The sequence below is a fragment of the Lepidochelys kempii genome, chromosome 25 (genome assembly GCF_965140265.1).
Source record: "Lepidochelys kempii isolate rLepKem1 chromosome 25, rLepKem1.hap2, whole genome shotgun sequence".
Lineage (NCBI taxonomy): Eukaryota > Metazoa > Chordata > Testudines > Cheloniidae > Lepidochelys > Lepidochelys kempii.
In genome coordinates this window covers 11739862-11755399 of record NC_133280.1, presented here as the reverse complement: position 1 = coordinate 11755399, position 15538 = coordinate 11739862, and the positions used below count along the sequence as shown (strand labels likewise).

General features: G+C 52.1%; 1 protein-coding gene across 2 annotated transcripts in view; it reads right to left on the bottom strand.

Annotated features, from left to right (window-relative positions):
* PALM (paralemmin) overlaps positions 1-15538 on the bottom strand; it is a 72890-nt gene that overhangs the window by 12366 nt on the left and 44986 nt on the right. For both annotated transcript variants that reach the window (XM_073324549.1, XM_073324550.1), the window contains exons 5-7: positions 5474-5591; positions 3878-3899; positions 2966-3028 (exon numbers count right to left, since the gene is read on the bottom strand). In XM_073324549.1, coding sequence (XP_073180650.1) covers positions 2966-3028; positions 3878-3899; positions 5474-5591 — 203 coding nt within the window. The remainder of the gene's footprint in view (positions 1-2965; positions 3029-3877; positions 3900-5473; positions 5592-15538) is intronic.

The window sequence follows — 15538 nt, the reverse complement described above, 5'->3', positions numbered from 1 at the left end:
TTAGGACTGGGCAAATAACTGATTTTTTGGTTTGGTGGCTGAACTGAGTAATCTCCCCAAATAATTGTTCCTAGATTGCAAGGCCAGCAGGGAGCATTGTGATTATGTAGTCTGACCAGGCCCAAGACCTGCCCCCAAACAATTCCTAGAGTGGAGCTTTCCGAAAAACCAGCCAAGCTTGATTTAACAATTGCTTCGGATTGAACCAAAATGAAAAAAGTTCAGTTTTTCTTGATGCAACAGAAAAACAAAAAACCCATTTCATTTCAGATGGAACAAACCAGTTTGGATAGACCCCAAACGAAGTTTTTTTGTTTTGCTTTTGGGGTTTTTGGAAATGTTTGTAATTTTCTTAAAAATACATTTAGGTAAATTCTGAAAGGAAACATCTCTCTGAAACAAAAACTGGAAGCATTTTGACATTTCCAATTTTTTTGGGGGGAGGGGAGGAGCAAAACTATTCACATGAAAAATGTCACCCAGCTCTATCCAGCGCCAGCGTTCCCAAAGGCTGAAGGGTTTCCGATTTAAGCCAGTCGCTAATTACTGGTAAAGAGAACCCGGTGAGCAGCATCATTTGCTGCATCTCTAGTACACACATGCACTGCAAGGCAACAGGAGGGCTGGGAAAGCCCGTTCCTCTCTCATAGGGTGGCTGACAGTTTTTGCCCCTCCATTTTTTTAAATTGAAAAATGGCATTTTTTTTTAAACTGAAATTTTTGCAAAAAAAATAAAAAAAATAAAAATCAAAACTCTCTGTCTTGCACAAAATTCTCCGGGGGTGTTTTTAATGGATATTTTAAAACCTGATCATGATTGACGTTTTTCATTTACCCAAAACCTGGTTTTCAGTTAAAAAAGAAAAGCCACCAAGGTCAAGTTTTTTTGATAAACAACATATTCGGGTGACCGTTCTGAATTTTGGTGAAAAAGCACCAAAAATTTTGGGGGCAAATGGATCCCTTTCAAGCCCTGCAAAATGGAAACAGCCCCAACACTTTGAATTTTCTGTGTGTGGAACTGTGTCTTCATTTCCTGAGTCAACCATCTTCCCGGGGGACATCACAGATCCACCTCCACTAGAGAACAGAACGAGACTACCGGCTCAGATCCGCATAGGTCTCGTGACACCAAACTCCCATTGATTTCAATGGAAGTTCGGCACCTCCTCACCTTTGAGGGTCTGGGCCACAGAACCTGCTCCCGCTGTTCCTTTGGGCTTGGTTTGGTTCAGTCAGACCCACCTGCGGAGCTCACCTTTGCTACGTGACAATACAGCACAGCTTGGAAAAGTGTGGGGTCTGCTTTAGGAGAGTGGGACAGGGTGAGCTGGCCCTTTAAAAGGTTGGGGCTCAGCCTGGCCTCTGCCAGGTGTAACCACCATCCCCAGGTGACAGGAATGGGGTCAGGGGATCAGGTGATGGGAGCAGGGGACTTAGAACTAGGTCTGCTGGAAGATCTAAGTGGCAGCCCGAGTGGGGGGGGGGAGGGAGTCCTAGGATAGGCCCAAAGGAACTGGAGGGCTGGATGAGCTACTGGGGAGAGGGCCTGGGGAGGGAGCCGGCTGGGACAAGGGCAGGTGACAGCTCTCCAGAGCTCCCAGGCAGGAGGCCTCAAAGAGATCCCTGCAGGGAGCAGGAGCCTGCTGGATAAGGGGCCCCAGCGAGGCAAAGCCCTCATAAAGGTCTGTGGACCTGGAGGGAGGGGAAACTGAGGCAGAGCCTGCTTTGGGTTTTGAGCAGCACAGTCCTTAGAGACTGAAATGCCCTAATAGGGCCACAGTCCTGCCAGGTGCTGAGCAGGGGCATCATGTGCTATTGGGCAAGGGGGGGCAATTTGCGAGACCTGGGTTTGCCCCTCCCCCAACTTTTCATAGGTCTATAGGCTCCATTCTGTCTTCCACTCCCCCTCCCAGAATGACAGTCACAGATAATGGCCTATATGCCGATACAGTTTTGCCCCTTGACTCCCCTGAATTTTTCTGAAATGACACCCCTGGGGCGGAGTCCCCTCAGCCTCTGTTGACCTCAAAGGGAGCCAGCACGTCATGGGCCGGGGCCCATGATCACCTAGTCTATAGCCATGCAAAGGCAGAGGCCAAAGGTGCAATGCACAGGGTGTGTGTATGTGTCCCCACAGATTGGTCCCTGCAGGATTGGATACAAGAGGCTGGATTGGCAGCTACACTAGATCTTGTATAAAACTCAAGAAGCCACAACAAGAGGGACTGAATCAAATAAAGATTCAGCCAGCCAACTGGCTTTGATTGGCAAGGTTATGCGTGGAAGGTAACTCTCCCCGGCAACTCAAGTGCCACACCAAATACAGAGCCAGGAAACGGGCTAAGAGGGAAACTCCTCCAGCACATCCTTAACGCACGGGGCTGTGTACTTAGCACTGCATCGGGCGACCCCGTGTCTCATGTTAGATGTGTGTGACTCGCGTTTCCCTGGGGCACAGCCCTTTGGATGCGCCAGACGCTGGGTACCCAGCTCGGGAAGATCCAAGTGCTGACTTCCTGGTACAAGGCGGATTTCAGCCTGCCCCTAATAGGATGTGTCTGGTATCAGGGGGCTTTGCATGCCGTTCCCCCGGGGAACGGTTCCACGTGCAGAGCGTACGACTTGTATTGAAGGACCATCACATTAATGGATATCTGCGAGTCTAACCCCGAGTGATGGATACCAATAACCTCAACCCACCTAGCTGAAAACTCCGACCCCACCCTGCACATTCCTAACCCGAACCCTATTCCTGACCCCCGTGCCGTACACCCCTGTCCCCAACTCACGCTGATAGACACCTGCAGCCCTGGTCTGAGATCTACAGCTTTGCTGCGATTTTCTCTTCCAAGACAAAACAACCCTGGTGAAGCCCCACGGCATCCTGCCCCCACCCAGCGCTAAGTACCATGGGGCAGCAGGACTCGAGCATCCTCCCTGGGACAAGAGGCGACGTACATACCTGCCTTCATCATGTCAGTGGCCTCCACCAACTTCAAGGGGCTGTTGGAGATCTTCTGCTCCGCTTTGGGGAAGAAGAAGAAAAGCAATTGACTTCCCAAGCTGGAAATTTCTCTATCCAGGTGACCTGCCATAGCAGGGGACACGCCCTGTTCCCACCATGCCCTGCTCCCAGCCATGCCCCATGACGTCCACCACAACAGGGGACGTGCCAGGACTGTTCCACGGGTGCTCATAGCGACCGCTGCATGCGCCGGGCTTGCAACAGTAACGATCATCCAGCTCGCCTCTTTGACCCCGCGCCCCGGGGAGCTGGGGGGAGGCCCTTTCCACCACCTGGGAGGCTGCTGCCCCCTGCAAATGGGCTTTCGTGCCTTAGGTTAGCTCCTAGTTCACTCTGCAGAAAGCGGGCGCAGTCGGAGAAGGCTGATAGCTGTTGCCCCTGGGCTTAATGGAGAGAGGAGAAGGGGGTTTTGAAAGGGGATGCTGGAGGAAAGGAAGGGGTTGGTAAGGTGGGTGACTCCAGCAACCCACCCTGAGCTGTGGCTGGGGGCATTTCCAGGGCTGGGATGGCGCTGGGTGGCACCCAAGCAAAGGGGAATCTACTGACTGAAGGAGCCATTCCTGCTCCTGGGGATCCACTCCCTGCAGAGCGAGGCGACTGGGAGCTCAGCACTGACTGGCATCCAGCGGCCAAGCCTGTCCGAGTGCTGCCCAGCCGTGCAGCGTGACCACGGACTGCGAGGCCAGGGCACGGCCCAGCAGAAGGCATCTCGTTCTGCTTCTCCTGCCTAGAAAGCCCACCACTCCGAGCAGGAGCGCTGGGGAGCTCGCTCTTAAATGAGGGGAGCATGGGTTGTGCCCACGAAGGAAGGAAAGTTAGATCCCATGGATGAGACAGGAGAGAACCCACCTTTAGCTGTGCCCAGCGGAGTCTGCAAGACAGAACACGGAGAGGTTACAGGAAGCACTGCTAACTCCGAGCCCTCCTACGGCACCCAAGGCCTCCACACAGCCAAGCATGCATTAGCTAATCCAACCAGGAGAACAGCAAATGGCTCCCCTGCTCGCTGCTGCAGGCTTGCCTGCCAGCGCAGCGCATCGGGGACGTCTCATTCTAACCATGTGGCTTGAGACTCGTTAGCTCAAATCACAGGACGTGGGGTCTGTGCAAGCAGAGACAATGGAGCGCCCAGAATCAGCGCACTTCGAATGGGGAATACGGTGCGGAACTGGCCAGCGTGTACGTGCACGGATGGGATCGGGGCCGTTCAGCTGCTGTGTCATAGACCCTTTAGGGCTAACGGCAGCGAGTCCCCTTTAGATTGAGTCCTTGTCCTTCACCTGGGGGTTGAGCTTCCCAGCCAGGCGGTGAATGGGTTTGCAGAACTCAGTCATGCGGATTCCAGCTTCTTTCCAGCATTCTCGGTCTTCATCAGCACAATTATTTCCACCCAGTGACAAACACCAGCCAACCATCGGCCTCTTAATTCCCCGCGAAGCCCCACATCCCCATAAACCGGGCTGGGCGTGCGGAGGGCCCTGAGTGTCCACTCTGATCCAGCAGGGGGCGTGGCTGAGCACAGCCGCTGACGACAGCTGCCCCCGCCCCCCCGGCAAACAACCGTCTGCTCCCCTGCCAGGCTGGGCCACGCGGCTGATTAACCGCACAAACGGGCAGCTCGCCAGCGTGCCTTGGCCTTGCTGAGCTCTGCGATGGCAAGGCGGGGGCGCACCGGGCAGGGCTGTGGGGCTGGCCCGAGCGCAGTGGCTGAGGCGCGAGGATTTTCTCGGGGGGCGGATGTGGGCTGGGGGCAAAGCTCTGCCCTGGGGACGACAGGGGCTTGATTTTCAGGGGAAGAGGCGCTGGTTGTCGCCGGTTTCGATCGCACCTGTTAATAAAGCCACGCAGCACGGTATACTCTATGCCCGAGTCACCCCTGCCTCGCTTCTGTGTCACGGCTTGCACCGGTGCACGTGCAAAATACTCCTGAGCGGAACCGCCCCCAAGCCGTGCGCCGAGTGGATACCCAATGCTGCCCCTCCGATCTGGCGGCATTTTACCTGCAGGCAGCCGCGAAACCGGGGCCTCGTGTGCGGGGTGCAGACATTTCTGACAGCAGCTCGGGCAGCCGCCGTTACACGCACGCGCCACGCGATGGCAGAGGAACCGATTCCAGGCCCGTTTCCCCGAAGGCCTGGACTCGAGGCCATTTGGTGCATTACAGCAACGGAAGCCCTGCCCTGGGCAAGGGTGGCTGAGGGTAAACGGAGGCAGCTGGTTCTGTCCCTGCTGCCCCTTCACAGCTGTCTCAAGGGAATAGCCAGAGATGCTTTCGCGGGGCATCCCTTTAACCCCCCCCCAACCCCTCCATGACAACCTGTGCACGGGGATACCGTTGCGATTCTGGGCTCCACGGTACTCTAGGGGGTTAATGGCATTGACCTCTTTAAGGGAAGGTTTTGAGGCCAGCCAGGGCTAAGCTTCCCCTTCTCCCCCTCTCCTGACCTTCTGTGCGTTTGCTGCTTTCTCCTCCTTTGCTGTCACTGCTGCCTCCTTCCCCAGCTTCTCCTTGGTGGAAGGCGCCGAGTCCCCGTTCTCCAGAATCTCCAGCTCCTTCTCTAACCTGGAAGACAGAGTGAGGGTGCTGAGCAGCGTGGGGTGGGAGGGGGCAGCAGGTGCTTTCCCTCCACCGCCCCCAGTGTCAGCCCAACTAGTCACAAAGGAGCCAAGTACAAGAGAGACCCCCGGGGAACCTGAGGGCAAAATGCTTGGTTATGTTATCCAGGCCAAGATCAGCCCCCCCACCCGCACAGGTCCCGCCCCACCAGCTTGTCCTGGGAGCAAAGGGAGGTGGAAGGACAGAACCAAAGAGATCACAATTAAACCTCCCGAATCCCAGCCCCCTCTGCTCCACCCACTAGACCCCACCTGCACCCAGCACTGGGGATAGAAGCCAGGAGTTCTGGCTCCCAGCCCCCTCTGCTCTACCTACTAGATCCCACTGCCTTCTCAGAGCTCCCAACATACACTTCGATCTTGACCTACAGCACCCTTGCTCTTCCCTCGAGTGCCCACAATGCCCTGTCACTGTACCCCCGTCCCACCGAGGCCTGATTCTGATCTCATTCATGGCCTGAGCCAAAGCTTATTGAAGCCAAGGGGAGCCCTTTCGTTGGTTTTCAATGGGGCCCCTACTCTGTTGCAAACCAGCTGTAATTCATGGAAACCAAAGGACGAATGCTCATGGAAATGCAAGGAGAATCAGGCTCAGGATATGAAGCAGAGGGCACCAATCTTGCCCATCTGACGACTGTATGACGCAGCCGGAGCTCAGCCAACCCCAAACCTGCCTCCACCCACGGATTTAAACCGACCCACCCAGGTTTTGTTGTTGCTAATTTCCTTGGCTTCGCGCAAGGGCCTGTTTTCACCATTGCATTAACCATGCCTTGCTAAACCCCCGGTGCATGGAACAGGGCCAATTGGTACGATGCAACCCCCCGGCAAAACAGGAAGGCCTAAAGGCTGCAGGTGGGATCTAGAGCTGGCGAGCTCCTCCAATGGGCAGATTATTATTTATAAGGCCCTAAAATTCAAATGGGGCTGTGGGTGTTGGAGAGAGAGGGGTGGAAAAGACCCCACCGCCTGTTTTTAACTGGTAGAACCCAGACATGGCTGAAGGAGCTAGACAGACAGAGGGGAGTGTGCGGAGACTGACAAACAGACAGGCGGGAGTGTGCGGAGACTGACAAACAGACGGGCGGGAGTGTGCGGAGACTGACAAACAGACAGGCAGGAGTGTGCGGAGACTGACAAACAGACAGGCGGGAGTGTGCGGAGACTGACAAACAGACAGGCGGGAGTGTGCGGAGACTGAGAAACAGACAGGCGGGAGTGTGCGGAGACTGACAAACAGACGGGCGGGAGTGTGCGGAGACTGACAAACAGACGGGCGGGAGTGTACGGAGACTGACAAACAGACGGGCGGGAGTGTGCGGAGACTGACAAACAGACGGGCGGGAGTGTGCGGAGACTGACAAGCAGACGGGCGGGAGTGTGCGGAGACCATCGGATCGATGTTTCATGGGCCAGACACTCAACTGGTGTAACCCAAATACTCACTTGGTATAACTAGGTCCACTGAAGTCAGTGGACCCGTGCCGATTTACACCAGCTGAGGATATGGCTCTCCACGGTGTCATTTTGCAAAGCAAATTCCCCAAGGGAGAGACTCCCACCCAACTCCTTAAATCCTCGAAGGGGGGGCATCATCTCCTGCCCCCTCCACTCCAGCCACAATGTCCCACTTCTCCTACAACTACCTCTGCGACTTCTTCCCCACCATTCCCACGGCACGGAGCACCCTCCTAGCTCTGGACCGCCAAGCCACCCCTCTCCGTCCTCAGTCAGATTATTCCCCAGGCTCTGTTCCTGCCACGTTGCCCGCAGGGAGTGAATCAATAAAGGAGCGAGCACAAGGCCTAGGTGCCATTTAAGTTCTATTTCGAGGGCTTCTGTGGTGCCTACCCCTTTCCGCCGGCGCTCCCAGTTCACCCGTGCCCCTTGAAGCCGATGGGATCTAAGCATGTGCTGAAGGCCTGGCTGAATCAGGGCCCTTACGTGACAACCAATGAGAAACCCCCACGTTCATTTTATGGTGCAGCGGTGGCCGTCCTGGCCAACGTCAGGGTCTGAACTGGGGGTCTCCGGAGCTCGCCACACGAATTCTGCCGCTTGAGCTAAAAAGCTTGGTTCTAAGAGCTGTGACAGACCCATATCCTCTGTGGGTCAGGCGCAGGGAGGGACAGTGACACACACCAGCCAGTGGGTAACAACGGCAATTTAAGTATCCAGTGGCGAGGATCGGAGGGCCTGACTTTCAGAGGAGCCGAATCCGCCCTCATTTCCATTGACTTCAGCAGCAGCTGCTGGCGCTCACCAGTCCTGAACGGCAAGAGACAGTGGCACGGCTGTTGATTGCACTTGTTTCCCTTCAGGATTTCACCAGGTCCACGAGCTTTTCACTCCCTGCACCGAATGTTTATAACAGCTAGGGGAGGACAACAGCCACCGACAAATCAGAGCTACCCGTGCAAAGCCTTGAACTAATGAGCCAACAATGCACGACCCTTTCCAAGGCAGGACGTTGGCTGTGGATGGAAGAAGGCAAAAGGAGCTGCAGATTTCCTGTCCACATGCCACATGCTCTCTGCCAATACCCAGGGCTCTGAGAGTGGACTCTCTAGTCCATTGGGCTGTGTTAAGGAAAAGTTAGCACATGTGACTACATTTTGGTTTGGGGCCCACCATTGTTTAAATGCCAGCACATCATATACCAGGAGGAGTGATCCTTAGATACTGAATCCCTGTAAAATTCCTCCTCCTTGTCTCCAGCCTGCCTTGACTCCCAGTATCTGGTTTTTGTCAGTCTCTAACTCCCTGTCTCTTTGCCTTGATGTGAGGCCTCCCATCCTAATAATAAAGGTTACTGATGCATGGCTTTAGGACCATGCTGTGAAATTAACATACTGGTATAGCACGAGAAATGCACCAAGCAGGGATAGGTGGTAGATAAGACAAGGGTTTATATATTGGCTAAGGTTTCCGATGCACGAGGGCAACATGCTTTGCTAAAAAGTATATAACCTTTGTATAATCTGTATTCAGGGTCCCCTCCTGGCTAGCAGGGGGGCACCACGCTCGATACTGTCTTTTGGGAACTCTGCCGTTGTGGACTTTGTTTATGTGCCTCAGCCTAGATTCAAACTGTGTGTGTCCTATCAGGTATAATTCGCAGCATTGGTGTGTGTGTCCTACCAGGTGTAATTCGCAGCAGTTGTGTGCGTGTCCTACCAGGTGTAATTCGTAACAGCTGGCAGCACCCAAGATTGTTTTTTAAGTGGCTAGTGATTTGGGGTGTTTCCATTTCTGGAGACCCAACCGAAGCACCTTCAATGGCCGGGATTTTCAGAGTGGCTCAGGGGCTTGGCCCTTTCTGAAGATCAGGCTAGAGACTTCGGAATCCATGTTGGAGCAGAGATGCATACATTTGGGAGTGGATTGTGTACAATGCTGAACTTTAGCTACGATCTGCCAAAGGGATCCCAGGCAGGCGAACCCTTCTTTCTGCTGACCCACTGTGGATGGATCTGTCCACATGGATGCCTTTGCAGCATCGGGGCCCTTGGTCACCGCATCCTGTGGGCCACTTATTTCAAGGCTTTGCACCTCACCATACTTACCATTCACACAGCGCTGCCACCGGGACAACAGCATCTCCTGCTGCTTATAAAAAAAAAGGACAAAAATACCATCCCGGTTTGGAAAAGGGTCACCCTAGTCTGGGCTGCTCAGCGACATCTGGCTGCGGGAGCTCAGTGGGATCGAGAGCGTGCAGGAGGAGGGAAGTTATGGAGCTGGTAGGAGAAAGGGGAAGGGGCAGGATGGGTAGAGGGTGACATGTCAGAACCAGGACAATCCCTGCTGCAGTTTTTTTGTGCGAGGTGACTGTTTGCTGGGGCTTACAGCATAGGAGTGAGGATCAGACTCCTGGGTTCTAGCCCCAGCTTGGGAAGCGGAGTGCGGTCTAGTGGTCAGAGTAGAGGAACAGGAGTCAAGACACCTGGGTTCTAGTCTTAACTCTGGGAGGGGGAGTGTAGTCAAGTGAGTCGAGCAGGCAACTGGGTCTCAGGATACACAGCGTGGATTCCTGGCTCCATACGTGGCCTTGGACAAGTCACGTCACTGCTCTGTGCCTCAGTTTACCTACCAGTAAATAGAGATACCTACCGCACAGGGGAGCTGTGCGCTAATCCATTAGCTGCAAATCCCTTGGTCACCCTCTGACCATAGGTGTTTCAGGAAAGACGAAATGCTAGCATCACTGAGAATTTCATTTTTCAATGGAAAATGCCGAAGCAGTGGAATTACACTGGGTAGCATTAACCAGTGCTCGCACTTGGTCTCTCCCTAAGCCCCTGCGGTCAGAGGATTCCCGAGTGTTTGCCGCAGTTTTGCCTTTTTAGCACCAAACAACTTAGCGTCAAACCCCATTTTCCCCTCCCTTCTCTACAGATGGTTGAATCATAATCAGGAAAATAAGGCAGCCGTTTACAGAGCTGGCCCGACGACAAAAAACCATTTATTGCGGGAAGATCATTCATCTACCTTAAAAGGCTGAAATTTGGCAGCTACAGAATCTGATCAATTCTGGTGACAGTACGAGGGCTGCACAGAGTAGAAGAAAATGTAGCTTCGGACAAAAACCATTCACTGGAACTTTAAAGAGCATAAAATCATTGGGGCAGGGACTGTGTTTGTACAGCGCCTAGCACCCTGGGTCCATGATGGCAGCTCCTAGGTATTCCTGCAATAGAAATAAATACCTAGCTCTTATAGAGCGCTTTTCAGGAGATCTCCAAGCATTTGACCATCTTTAATGTATTCCTCCTCACAGCACCCCTGTCAGGCAGGGCAGGGCTTTAATCCCCACTGGACAGATGGGGAATAAGGCACACAGAGGCTAAGTGTCTTGCCCTAAGTCACAGAGGCAGTTGAACCAGGTCTCAAGTTCTAGGCTAATGACCTGACCACTGGACCATCGATTGAGTTGAGGATTTTATAACTCCTGAGCTTGGCTCGCCTCTCTGTTACACCACTTCTGCAAGGATAACTCAACAGATCACAGATAACTGTTCTTGTTATCTGTATAAAACAGCACATGGAGGCCACAGCCAGACCAGGACACCATTGTGCCAGGCGCCGTACAAACAAGGCGGCATACACTCATAGATCATAAGGCTAGAAGGGACCTCTCCCGTCATCCAGCCTGAACCCCTGCACAGCACTGGCCAGAGAACGTCCCTGGGCTAATTCCTGTTTGAACTCAAAGTTAAACCTGGCAAAATTAACTCGAGTGTTGCCCCAGTTCGATCCTGTCCACACGCAAAGCCCCTTAACTTGAGGTTGGGGGTGCGTCTAGCTCAAGTTGGCTGGCCCACCAGGGGATCTAGGCGACAGCTGGCGTAAGCATAACTCGTCCGCCGCGAACACGACCACTCTGTGTAGCTAGTGTAATTTTGCAGTGTGGATGCTCTCACTTGAGCGAGGCTATAGCTCAAGTTAACTCTGCAGTGACGGGCCCACACCTCCTAAGAGAAAATCCCTGCACTGAGAGCTTACAGTCTGAACAGGCAAAGGGTGGGAGAAAGGGAGTTTCATTAGCCACATTTTACAGAGGGAGAAACCAACACAGCCAACCCCAAATGTTCAGAACTCCTGAGTTAAGTCCCCGAAACTTAGGAAACCGGCTTAAAAATGAGGAGGTTTTTAAAAACGCCCCAGGATTCTTTTGTTTGCCTTATTCGCTTTTGAACCTTGCCGGGGTCACAAGGGCTAGAACGGTAGGGGTTCGTCTACACAGCCATCGGCGGTGGGGCTGCAGTGTGGGTCAGCATGCCCATGTGACTAGCTGTGAAGATGGGGCCACGTGGGCTGTACAAGCCCATCCAGAACTCTGGATACATACTCACATCCCTCCCCTCTTGCAGGGTCCCAGCGCTCAGACTCCAGCCCACATCCAAACATCTACACCATAATTTTACAGCCCTGCAGCTCAAGCCCCGTGAGCTTGAGTCAGCGGAAGTGGGCCAGCCATGGGTATTTCATTGCAGGGTAGACACACCTGTAAGCCCAGGGTTCAAACTCAGGCTCATGCCAACCCCCCTTCTATCAATACACAAATCGTGCTAACCCAGGGCTCAAATCCAGGCTCCCATGGGGTGGAGGGTCTGAGTGCCTCAGTCAAGCCAGAACCCAGAGTTCAAGGCCTATTGCCTTGCAGTGTAGATGCAGCCCCACTGGACTGGTACTCTGGGAATCTGCCAGAAGTATCCAACAATCCCATGGGTCGACATTCTCAGTCTTCTGGACAGTCAAATTTGGTGGATAATAATGTTTTCCAACACTGCACCATGAACAAAGTGCGAGAATGGCCACATTTTGGGAGGGCACTAGGAAGTCTGGGATATGGGTGGTTGGATTTGGGCCTGCATAAGGCAGCACAGAGGCTGGATCCCGGGGTTTAATAATTCCTAACCTGGGATTACAAATGAGTGTAAACACTAAGCCCTCAGTTCACAAAGCCGGGATCTGCTCATTCGAGTTCTACTAACCCTGGGCTTACATTACAATGTAGACATACCCTAAGGGACTTGGCCAAGGTCGCACACTGAGTTGGTGGCAGAGTTGAGAATTAACCCAGATCTCCTGCGTCCCTTTCCAGTGCTTTCCCGCTCCTTACTCACAGATGAAAATATACCCGGTGTAAATGTGATGAAACGGAACCGCTCCGGGACTCCCCTACTTTTGCAAAGCACTGAGCCAGACATGAAAATGTTTAAAACAAGCATCAGTTTTGCAAACAGCTCCTTGGGGAGGCTTGGAATATCCCAGCCTGCAGCAACTGTCTCCTGATCACAAAAGCATCGCGTGGTGAAAACTAGGAAATGAAACCAACGAGACTAGTTTTGCTACCTGCGTGAAATGCAAAAGAACAAAAACAAAACAAAAAAATCCTCCATAAACAAACAGTATCAGCAGTGAGAATGAAATCAGATTTTTAAAACTGCAGAATTGTTATGCTCAAGCATTCAAGAATCAGGAGTCCAGCCCCATAAAAATCACAATATTGGCTTAAAAATGAGATAATAATATAGCTTGGGTATTTGCTTTCTGGTTTTGGAGCCTTTAAGTCACACACAGGTCATTAATGGCTTTTAGCCAGGATGGGTAAGGAATGGTGTCTCTAGCCTCTGTTTGTCAGAGGGTGGAGATGGATGGCAGGAGAGAGATCACTTTATCATTACCGGTTAGGTTCACTCCCTCTGGGGCACCTGGCATTGGCCACTGTCAGCAGACAGGATACTGGGCTGGATGGAGCTTTAGTCTCACCCAGTATGGTCATTCTTATGTTCATGCTTTCAAACTTTTCTCTGCAACCGTGAAGGTCAGAAACTTTTTAAAAATAAAAGCCAAGATTTTTCTACATTCACATGACTCTGGGAGCTGGCAATTTAAGAAAAGCTCCAAACATCATGAGACTCGCGATAAAATTAAATTAAAATTAGATCGCAAGAGTTGGCAAAGTGGACGTGGGGCAAATGTAATCCTTGTTACAACTGAGCAGCCTCACTGAAACCAACGTGGTGCAAGGTTTCGATCCCAAAACAATCAAAGTGAATACAAAGACTCTCATTGACATCCACAGGCTTTGGATCAGACTAAAATCATGTTCCTTGGGTTTCCGGGGTTATTAGTCAGCTGAAATATTTGTTATGTTATTAGGTGAATGAAATATTTCAATTTTTGCTGAGCTTTTTGCCCCCAAAAGCTTCACAATTTCTCATAAAAACCTGTCCTCATTTCCCAACTGGTTGTGGTTATTAGCCATTCAGGCAGGGAATTTTTAACCAAAGAGGCCTCGTTCTGACCTCACTTCTGCTGGTATGGAACCAGGGTGTCAGTGAACTTCCTCCAGATTTGTACTTATAGCTGAGATCACCATCCGGACTGGACATTCACAATTTTTATTTTGACAGTGTCCCCTTCAGCGGATTTTTATTTTGGTCTCCTGTTTGTAAAGCGTCCTTCCCCGCTCTGGTCTCTGAAAAATCCATTGTGCCATTAAACAGGCACAATGGCCTCTTTGGATCTGACCTATATCTGCACTGATTCTCTGTAATTAATGGCCAGCATGACAGAGAGGGAGTAATTTACTGCATTCTGGCTGCTGGGATACCTCTCCTAGCAAGGCTTCTTTGCTGCTGGCTTTTTCTTTCTGCTCTTTGGCAGCTGAATGAACAAGAAGGAGGTTAGTGGGAGAGGGTAAAAATCTCTCGTTTTTCCTTCTAACTCATCGGAGTCTCCTAAGATATATGACTGCAAAGCCAGCACTCCAGATCTGGTTGCTGCCGTGGTTCAATATCCACTGGAAGGCTAAATAGCAGTCCGACTCCTTCCCGACTAGCCAGCCAATGCCACCTACCAAATAACAATAAATATCTGATACCACGTGCGCACTGCTATGTACAGGAGACAAATCCCAGATCACAGCGGTCTGAAAACAGCCATGTGAGGGAATCCATACCTTCCTCCCCAGAAATCAGTGCCATCTAGGCCATTAGCCAATCACATTGCATACATGCTTAAGTGTACTCTGATTGGTGACAGAGTTCTAACGAGTCTGAAAGTGACCGCCCCAATCCCCGAGACCTCTTAAAGGGTCATCTAGTCTGACCCCCCTGCCAAAATGCTGGATTTGTTGTGTCTAACCCATCCAAGGCAGATGGCTGTCCAGCCGCCTTTAGAAAGCCCCCAGTGGAGGAGCTTTCACAGCCTCCCGAGGCATCAGTTCCATCGTCCTACTGTTCTTACAGCCAGGAAGTTTTTCCTGAGATTTAATCTAAATCTGCTGTGCTGTCGTTTGAACCCCTGGCCTCTTGCCCTGCCCTCTCTGGCAAGAGAGAACAACTTTTCTCCATCTTTTTTATGGCAGCCTTTCAACTATTTGAAGACCGCGCTCATGTCCCCGCTTAATCTCCGAATTGCGAAGGGGAAACGGTTGCACTTTTTGCAATAGGCGAGACTTCCCACTGCTTCTAACGAGGACCTTGAGCACGTATGTAACAATGCACAGACTGGGTTCACTTCTGCTCTCGGTCACATCCCATTGAAACTGCAGGGTGGATTGGTGCTCGCTGTGAAATGCGGAGTCCAATTTGTCTGCGGATGGTGGTGCAGCCATGCAAGAAACAGCTGTGACTGGCCTCCTTGGGGGCGTCCCCTTTGTCATCCGTGGAGGGGAAGGGAAAGGCAGAGCCCAGGTGGTGAGGGGACAGGCGTTCGGCTCTGATCAATTTCAGGAACACAGATCAGCTGAGACGGTATAAACCCACTTTGTCCCTGAGACTGAGAAAGCAAAATGGGTCTAGACGGATGCGAGACATAGACTCTTAGGAGCTACGAGCTAGAGATGGGAAAGGCCCAGCTAATGTACCCCTCCCTCCCGCAGCCAACATTAGGATCATCCCTCCACTGTATATTGTCATGGAGCTTTGTCCATGGCACCAAGTGCTCCTTGCCCCTCAGCCCTGAGTTTGTGTGTCTAGCTGGGAAGCTTTCGGCAGCCTCCAGCAACATGAAAAGCACAAATGCCATTAGGGAGAGAGCTGGGGGAGCGAATCCATCTGTGTCGAGGCATACCGCCCCGGGGGCAGCATTACAGTGTCACAGGTTCCTGATGAATTCAATTTCCCTCCTTTCCCCCTCCCAGTCTCGATTGGATTTTCACTTTAAATAATGTCGTCTCCTAATTGCCGCTGATGGCTGCTCGAGGGTTCTGGGCGCGTGGCTGTCGGCCTCTCCCCACAAGGACAAAGCAAGTGCGCTCTGAAATCCCCTCTGCATGAGGAGAAAATTACAGGGGGAAAACCAAACTGCTTGGCCTTTGAACCGGGAGGGAAATTAGCACTTAAGAAACGGAGGGGACGAACTAACAGTACTGGCTGGAGA